The 9,887-nt window shown below is 36.2% G+C and overlaps 1 protein-coding gene across 5 annotated transcripts in view; it reads right to left on the bottom strand.

Moving 5' to 3' along the window:
• Positions 1-321: 321 nt before the first annotated feature.
• The window catches only part of c4h10orf90 (chromosome 4 C10orf90 homolog), a 33,268-nt gene continuing 23,702 nt past the window's right edge, over positions 322-9,887 (bottom strand). The window contains exons 6-12 of one of the 5 annotated variants that reach the window (XM_055176335.2): positions 9,553-9,690; positions 9,338-9,370; positions 8,804-8,928; positions 7,862-8,012; positions 7,426-7,492; positions 4,348-4,468; positions 322-1,020 (exon numbers count right to left, since the gene is read on the bottom strand). In XM_055176335.2, the coding sequence (XP_055032310.2) occupies positions 982-1,020; positions 4,348-4,468; positions 7,426-7,492; positions 7,862-8,012; positions 8,804-8,928; positions 9,338-9,370; positions 9,553-9,690 (674 nt within the window). In that variant the 3' untranslated portion in view covers positions 322-981. Of the gene's footprint in view, positions 1,021-4,347; positions 4,469-7,425; positions 7,512-7,861; positions 8,013-8,803; positions 8,929-9,337; positions 9,371-9,552; positions 9,691-9,887 lie in introns of those variants that run through there. The other 4 variants (XR_012369336.1, XM_055176337.2, XM_055176336.2 and 1 more) reach the window with 4 other exon arrangements.

Below are 9,887 nucleotides of genomic sequence, written 5' to 3'. Positions count from 1 at the left end.
ACTTAAAAAATACAGCTAAGTAGCACCATAAAACAAAATAATAACATGATAACATAATAATAAACATGTTTTAACAAAAATGTTAAAAAATGGATTTATCTCGTTTTGCAACGAAACTCTTCATATGTTTTTTCTGCAGTTCTTTTATATTTTGGCTTAAAACAGTTTATTTAAAATTGTCAAAAAATACAAACTTTTTTATTCTGTCCTCTGAATTAACAACGTTAAAAATGGTTTCACTGCTTTAATTCATCAAATGAAAATATTTTTTAATGCAAAAATGTTATAAAAGTATTTTTTTAATGATATAATACTTCAAAATAAATATTTCAGATTTAAATTTATTCTTGGATATTTAAAACAAAAACATTATTCACAAATCAGCGGTATGATGGTGTCATATATTTTCCTAGATAATATGATGTAATTGTTTAATAGCTTTTTGTAAGACTCAAAGTTACAATGGGGCGGTTTCTCGGACAGGGATTACACTCAAATAAATGTATAGGGGCTGTTCAAATTGAAAACAACTTGCACTGACATATCTTAAAATACATCAGCGCCCTTTGTTTTGCCTCAAAATGCACACAAGTAATGTTTTTAGTAAAGCATGTTTTTTAAAACTAGTTATATTTTCTAATTAAACTAAGGTCTTGTCCTGGTTTAAGATAATCCCTGTCCAGGAAACCACCCCTACATGTGTCAATACAGTAACTAACCTTTAAAAAAGTAAAACTTCCCTGATAATATTTACTGCGGTGAAGTGTGCGACAGCCAACCCGTCTCCCTCACAGTTTGATTAATGTGACCAAATTAAAAGCTCATTATTGATGTTAAAGTTAGATACGTAAAGAGAAAAGACGTCATCTAACCCCATAGGAATGACATTTTAAGTTCACTGCACATTCATTTTACAAAGAAAGAGAAAAACAAAAACATTTATAACAGTTGGCATGTTATCATTTTTAAAGTCCAGTAGTCTCAGTTATTTCCTCGCTGTAAAACTTGGTCCAAAAGTTTCTGAAAAAATAAAATGAAAACGGGTCAGTTTTATGACAGGAACGAAATGGACTCCAAAAGGACCTCATAAGAGTTGGAGACAAAGTTAAAACACATAATTAATACTACATATCATATGTGGTGTGTGAAGTCAAGACTGCAGGAAAATAACTGTCACACATAAAAATGATTTTGTTGTCTAAACGTGTGTGTGTGTGTGTGTGTGTGTGTGTGTGTGTGTGTGCGTGTTCTGGAATCACTGGCAGTAGATGTGTGTTCGTTCTGATGAACAGTAGCTCTATACACACACAAAGCCAGCACAATGAACCTCTCACGTGCACACACACACACACACACACACACACACACACACACACACACACACACACACACACACACACACACACACACACACACACACACACACACACACACACACACACACACACACACACACTCCTCTGACTAAGATACAATGAAGCAACATCTAACATTAGACGATTAAAAATAGTAGTCAGGAGCTTGCATTTATGTGCTGAGGGTCTTGGTGGTCAAAAATACAAAGAAAAGCCCATTAATGAAACAGCTTAACAGATTTTTACAACCCTGTCAGTCAAGACCCATTTTCAGGCAGGTTTGGATGATATTTACAGTATATTCTCAGCTCTGAAAAGCTGATCTGTGGGGACATCTAGTGGCAAGAGAACTCAAGCAATTCTGTCCGGCAAATGTTGAAAAAAAGTCAAGTTGAATAAAATGCCTATATTCATAGTTTTCAGTCACGTGACCCACCAGGGGTGTTGGAGGGCAAGAAAGTGTCAGTTTACACTGCACTGCAAGAAAATTATTTTCAAGAAAAACAAATCTTGGTATTTTTTGTCTTGTTTTTAGGCACATTCTGGACAACACCCAATTTCATATTTTATGGTCACTAAAAACCGCCAGATTCCTGTCAGGCCTCCACTTTGGTGATGTTACATCAATTGCGTGGGAATTTTCTTGCCTGCTACCAGGATAATATTAGTGTTAATATTAAACAGATATTAATATTGCACAGCAAAGATTTAAAAATCTACACTGTTAAAAATTTCAGCAACACCACCTTACAGTAAGGTTCATTAGTTAACATGAACTAATATTTATTTATTTATTTTTTATTTATTTATTTATTTTGATAGGGACAATGCTCATTGATCAACAGATAAAATTACTTGCTGTAAACAAGCCAGAATTAGCTACAAGTGCTAGTTTCCATCTGTAGTCCCTAGCCAGATCTTAACAGGCACCCTAAAATACAAAAGCGATAAAAAATACAGTACAAATATGATAAATACAATAGCAATGTAATAGATCCACCAGCACTCAACAAATAGTATTGCTTACCTCACATAACCCTCCACTCAATTAATTCCAATACAATTCCAATATAAGTAAGTAAAGTCTAAATACACACACATACAAAAAAAATATATATATATATATATATATATATATATATATATATATATATATATATATATATATATATATATATATATATATATATATATATATATATACCGTCGCAGACTTAGTTACTAGGTGTATGATTACAATTGTAATTGTCATGAAACCAAGATTTCAAATGATATTTAAAAGTGGAGAGACTGTTACACTCCCTTAATTTATTAGGCAGACTATTCCAAAAACTTGTGGCTCTGACAGAAAAGGCTGTGTTTCCAAAACTACTTTTTCTAAATTGAACTAAACAGTCCCCTCTTGTGGTTGCTCTAGTTATTCTATTAACTTTATCTTTTTGTTTTATAAACTGGCACAAAGGTGGTGGAGCATACTTAATAATGAACTGCACTTATACGGCATTTAGTAATCTTTGTTGTTTATGTTTATTTCAACAATTACTAATACTTTATTAAAAACTTTATTATCTTTATTAAATGTAAAAGTCTCATAACACTTTGTTCAGCACAAACTGGGCTACAATATTATATGAGCAATATGTATGTACATGTTTGCATTTTTGAAAGAAAAATGTTTATGTGTGGTTTTTGAAAAAACAAAATGATGAGGAACAGTTTTGTTCATGCACAACAGGGTAATTGAAATTTGTAAAACATAATCAAATAATTATACATCAAACAGTGGAATAAACACAAGACATCAGCCTGACCACTTTGTGATGATGACATTCTCCCGCTTATAGAAATAACCCAGAGTAAGTCACGATCGGATTAGGGTACTCAGCTGTCTATTAACAAAATGCTCAAATATGTTGTAAAGCAGTGGTTCTCAAACTTTTTCTGCATGCGGCCCCCTTGTATACAGTGCATTCCTTTGCGGCCCCCCCCCAAAAAAATGAATGACAAAAACAGTTCTAAAATGTAACTTTTTAATTAAACAAAACATATTAAATTATACAAAGTAGTCATGTTGGTTAGTAGGCTTATTTTTGTTGGTTTAATGATACAAAACTTATGATAAATTAATGTATTTTATAAAATGTCATAAAACTGGGGCCCCCCTGGCACCGTCTCGCGGCCCACCTGGGGGCCCCGGACCCCAGTTTGAGAACCACTGTTGTAAAGTATGTCAGTCAGCCTCTGTCTTGCCTTAAATCGTCGTATTTTACGTTTAAATATATGCATTAGTTACGGTTGCTAAACTACGATTGGCCTGTGGCGGCTTTCGGGCGTGGCTTAGCGAAGGGTTACAGATGGATTGTTCCTCTAATAAGTGTTTTGTAAGTAAGTCTGGATAACAAAGTTAGAAGTTGCTGAAGTTTAATACAAAGAGTATAAATGTTATGAATAATAGTGGTGATTTTTACCTTTGCTAATAATTAAAAAAAACTTGTTGTTCAAAAGCAATATTTGTGTGAGTAGAAGAGGCCATTTGTATTTCATCAAGAAATCTAATTTCACTCACAGATATAAATGATCCTCTGTCAAGTTGACAGTCTATATATTTAAAACCAGAGTAATATCTTTATAACAGTGAATATATTGCCAAAATCAATTGTATTGCTCAAGAAGCAGAACAAGTATAGAGAAGATCTCCTCTCGTCCAATAGAATTAGGGGAATTTGTTGAGACAACGAAATGAAACCTGGAAGTTTTATTGGAAAAACTTCACTTTCAGGATAAATGGGAATTACGCTAATTTGTCAAGCCAGTTAAAACTGACTCGAAGTTTAATCTCACACAGATGGCCATGCAGTAATGATTACCAATGCTGAAATACACTCAGTGTGTGTCAGACTTCTAACTGATCTGAGATCAATCTTCTACATAAACTAAAAAAAGAGACAGTACATCTGCTCTCAGATCACTGGCTGTATCTGTGCTTAAGTACCTTTTTAAAGAGCTCTGCCCGGAGCCGGTTGGTTCGAGATGCCAGTTTTCTTTTCTCTTCCTCTTTTATCCTCTTTTGTTCCTCTCTCCTCTTCCTCACTTCAGGAAGGAGGTCGTAATTCCTGTCAATCAAATCTCAAGGTTGGTATGCAGGGTACGTTTATTAACACAGAAGGGGGTGCTTTCCCGGACAGGGATTAGATTAAGCCAGGACTAGGCCTTAGTTTAATTAGGAAATATAACTAGTTTTAACAAACATGCCTTACTAAAAACATTCCTTGTGTCCATTTTGAGGCGAAACAAAGAGTACTGATGTATTTTAAGATATGTCAGTGCAAGTTGTTTTCAGTTTGGACAGCTCTTACCTTTTTTAAAGTCTAGGACTAGTCTAATCCCTGTCTGGGAAACCACCCCAAGCTGCTATGAATAGTGGACAATGCAATGCTCTATAGACCCCTTCAAGGTTTGTAAACATTGGATGATTATCGGGTGCGCGCGCAGCACGGGGTCGAACTGTTCATACCATTTAGGCTTTATAATTTAATCTAACAGGGCTGAAAAATGATGACTTACCTGAAATGAAGTGAGCACTACAAACACAAGCCTCTTTGATCTTTGCATTGTCCCAGTCTGCACGTTAATTGCTTGCAGACGCAGATGTTGTATTTTTTTGTTTTTGAGATTCTGCATGAATCGCGAAAACTTAACGGAAGACCTCGTGCGATTTTCACAGCCCACGACGTAAGTAGGCATTTTTGACGATACCAAATAATACGCAACTCAATCAGCTGTAATGACTTTTCTGACCCCGACATGCGCAGTGGGAACAGCCTGTGACGTGAACCGTGAAGGGGTCTATATGGCCGCTGTGGTGATGGAAGTCCCGCCTTCCAGTTAAAAGAACCAATCATCAATCAATAAAAATTCTCTGAGGGAGGGGCTCTGTACAGAGTCACGTGAGGCGCTTGACAAAACTGTCTTGACTGAAATAATTGCAAAAATGGTCACATAGTGACACAACTTTCCTAAAAGGACCTTGGCTGTACATAATAAATAATTAATTGGTGGAACAATAGGTTATTGGCAAAAAAAATCCATGCAAATAGTTTTTTTCTGAGTGCATCTGTTGCTTCATATCATTATGAAGTAATTAATTCGCTGAACAGATGCTGCATTAGCAGAGAAACAACAGCAGAAACCTAAGTTTGTCGTCAAAGTTTGTCAAAATTATTACTATCAATTTGCATTCATGTTTTACCAGCTGGTTACTTTTATCCCTATTTTAAGTTAATCACGAGAGAAAATAAACTATATGCAGCTGTCGGCTAAATTAACATCCAACTAATCAAAATCTTTTTTTTATCATCACTGGAATACTTCTTTTGTTATTTTGATTAGATAATCATTAAATGTTAAAACAGTAAACAAATAAAGTACAAGACTACACATATAGTAGACATTTATGTCATTTGAATTTATTTTACCAGTGGGAGTATTTCACAGAAATATTTACTTCATTACTATTTATTTCATTAAGCACATTTTCATGGTTCAGTCTGTTGTTTTATTACTTTTTCGATTAATCGTGTTTTTTTATGTTGTCGATTCAAAATCGATTCTCAAAGATTAGAATAAATTTTTTTCTTTCATATTTATTTACACAAACATTGAACGTAAGATTAACGTTAATCTAATTACTAGTCTTCTTCACTAGATGTCACCCTCTTTTTTAAAAAATAAGGCTACTAACCAACAGCCCTACTTTGTATAATTTAATATGTTTTGTTTAATTAAAATTGTAAGTGTTAGAACTGTTTTTTTGTCATAAATTTTCTTTGGGGGGGGGGGCGAAGGAATTTGCCGTACACAATAATAATACCTTACATTTATATAGCACTTTTCTCAGTACTCAAAGCGCTTTACATATCCCTCCAGAAAAACGCGATTGTGCGATCGCGCGATATATTGCATAATCAGCCAAAGTCCGCATATTTATACGGGGCTGCATTTTTTCCAAATACGACGCACTTTCGCTGCATTAATTACAGATTTCCGCGCACAAAATATGCGGGGCTTGCATGACTTCATAATCCCCGCATTTTCGTAGCAAAAAGTCACATATATATTAGCAGAAAGTTGAAAAATGTTGCATTTACTTCCCAAAAGCGCAGCCGTGTCCTCTGCATTTTTTCCAAATACGACGCACTTTCGCTGCTTTAATTACAGATTTCTGCGCACAAAATATGCAGGGCTTGCATGACTTCATAATCCCCACATTTTCGTAGCAAAAAGTCACATATATATTAGCAGAAAGTTGAAAAATGTTGCATTTACTTCCCAAAAGCGCAGCCGTGTCCTCGGAACGTTATGAAGTGACGTGATTATGTGACGTGAACATCATTGCAGCTTTTGCAAGTTTCCGCAGTTTTTGCAAGTTCTGCAATTTTCGCAAATTCCCGCAATTCCTTCGCATAAATTGCATAAATATCCCGCATATTCCATCGCATTTTTTAAGAAAACTTGCCGCAAAATCGAGGATTTTTGCCCGCAACAATCACAAAAAAAACTCTGGAAGGACTGAATGGGGGAATCTCCTCAACCACCACCAATGTGCGGCATCCACCTGGATGATGCAACGGCAGCCATATTGTGCCAGAACGCCCACCACACACCAGCTTATTAGTGGAGAGGAGACAGAGTGATATAGCTAATTAGTATGAGGGATGATTAGTAGGCCAATGGGCAAGTTTGGCCAGGATGCCAGCAGGGCACACCTCTACTCTTTTTTCGAAGGACATCCTGGGATTTTTTATGACCACAGAGTGTCAGGACCTCGGTTTAACGTCTCATCCGAAGGACGAGGGGGGCCGCACGCTGAAAAAGTTTGAGAACCACTGTCCCAGATAAATCAAACACGTGAACATCCAGTCGAGCATCAGGGAAGTTTAATTGAGAAACACAGGGTGAGCAGTTTTATTTAACAACAACAAAACAACTTCAATAGAGATAGAATTAATAAAACAGAGAGACAGAGATAGATACAGTAAAAGGTGTGTCAATGACAGAATTGTTGTTTTACCTTCTGGGCCGCATACGTGCTTCCTTTCCACTGATTTTTGATTTGTCTTTAGATTTTAAAGGATTATCTGCAGAATACACACACATCTGTAGTCCTTTCAGAAATGTGAGTTATATATAAGAGTTTGCATAAGCAACATAAATTGTGAAACTGATGCTGCAATGTTGTAATGCACTTGGACATCCATTCACCACTGAGCATCTCAGAAAGACAGGATAATTATTATCAGTTGTGATAAAACAAAGTTTTAAAAGATGTCCAGTGCTGTAGTTCCAAATCTGGTCCAAAAGAGGGCGATAGTCACTACATTTTAACATGGGCTGATATTTTCTTCAATCTCTGATCTCTTTTTACTTGTCACTCTGATAAACAGACGCTGAATACTAAAATAAAGACATTAAAATGATGTCATGATAATTCTCATATTATATGCTACCTTTTTGCTGCTGGATGGTCTTGGGTCTCTGAGGTGAGCTGAGAGTTTTCTGCAGGGCATCTTTCTGCCTCTCCTGTGACCTCATCTCTAGGGCCTGAACTCGAGCCTGAGAGCGCTGGATGAAGTCAGGTCGTCTGACAGCTAAAGCCTCCTGTAAAGAGAGTAATTTATCATCATGCTTGTGTGTATGAACTAGAGGTCCACTTAGATCCGAAATCCCGAGGTCGGACCTGAATGGGTTTGTGTCTAAAATGTTTACGTGTGATGTGTCTCGGACACGATCGGGTATAATATTAGCAGCCTGGGGTCATTTAAAATGAATGTGTTTTTGCCGAACGGACTCGAGAAGACCCAAACTTTTTTAGTCCTTTTTTAACCTGTCAATCAATTTTAAATACAACATTTTAGCAGTTACCTTTATGTCGTCTCAGATCAAAGGATGGTTGCGAGGCCTTTCTCTCTGACTGCTGCTGGTGATTTTTGAAAAATAATCCATTTGATGACATAAGCTCAATGCAAAAAGCATTTGTGGACGCATCTGTGCTAGTCATTATTTTTGTGTGATTGACTGTTTTCTTACTTCAAATCATCCTGCATATTGAAAATATAATCTTGCTATCTTTAATATTGACCGAGTAAGATTGAAATCAATCAATCTCACAGATTATGAGACTTTAGACTGGATTTTACATGCAAGGGCATATTTGTGTGATTAAATGGTTAAACAGAAAAATCAGCAGTGCATAATTTCTGTATTACTAGTGACACCAAATGGTAAAGCATCTGTTTGAGCTGAGGACATCTGAGAAAGCTATCTGTAGCGTGACTCTCCATTTTACAGACATAATCCGAGCGGCATTTGATAACCGTCTCTCAATTCTGTATAGAAATGATGCATTGCATCTTTAAGTTTCCTTAAACATCTAAGAAAAACAAACTCACTCTCAGTGACAACGGAGCCAAAGCCGGGTCAGGTGGGAAATCTTCAGATCCAAACGGACCGGAAAATCTTTCATTTAGTCCATCATCATCGCCAGGCTCCCCGCTATCATCATTCCTTCCATCATCTGTTAAACACATCAAACAATGACTGATTATGTGAATGATAACACATTAAGAAAGACTACACAAGTGATGGAGTATACGGAGAAATGTATTTTGACACCAGAGCACAACACACATATTATGTAAATGTATAATTGCAAAACCATGAACATTATGGAGTTGGTTTCTTTAAATGTTTTTACTAGATGTTGGAACATGGCTGTTTGGATTTGCTCCTGTTTAAAAATCAGCATCAGTGAGGTCAGATATTAATGTCAGGTAATGAGGTCTCAACTCCTATTAATCCCACTGGGGTCTTAATAAATTATGTCTTCGACCATGTACACAATGGCATTGTCATAATGGGATCGAAATAGGCTCTGCATCTGTTGCCAGAAAACTGAAGACACATTTCTTTAAAATGTCACTTACTGTATGCATACTTGGCAGTTATGTCTGCATTCCCTGTAAATAAGGCTCCAAGCCAAACATCATTATTTAGAAAAGGATGCCCACATAGTTTTGACAATGTAATGTGTTGAGTTGCACTATTTAACAAGTCTCTGCACTAAACATCATTGTATTTAAAGTGAAGTTTGTTTATAAGAAAGTTGTATGAGAGAGTGAATAGGGTTTGTGTAGAGAACCTGCTGCTAAAGTGTGTGATGTACTTTGCGTCTCTGCAGGTTTGGTGAGATTTGGTCTTTGTCGGGTCTGCAGCTTGATGTTTGCGATAACCGCAGCGGCATTCAGCGCAAGAACATCGGTGGAAAGAGGCGAGTGGTCTGAAAACACATTTAAAGTTCACATAAAGTCTTGGTTAGCCCTACAATGCAAAATATTACTTTCTTACTTATTAATTGCACTGGCCTGTAAGTACTGTTAAGTACACTGGCCTGTAAGTACCGCACACTTACCATGTACATAAAATATGTAAGTACAGTATTGTTTTTTATTAGTAATCATATATGTACACTACCTG

Source organism: Misgurnus anguillicaudatus, chromosome 4 (genome assembly GCF_027580225.2).
Source record: "Misgurnus anguillicaudatus chromosome 4, ASM2758022v2, whole genome shotgun sequence".
NCBI classification, from domain to species: Eukaryota; Metazoa; Chordata; class Actinopteri; order Cypriniformes; family Cobitidae; genus Misgurnus; species Misgurnus anguillicaudatus.
Note: the sequence above shows the minus strand (reverse complement) of the source record. Positions and strands in the feature narration are given on the sequence as shown.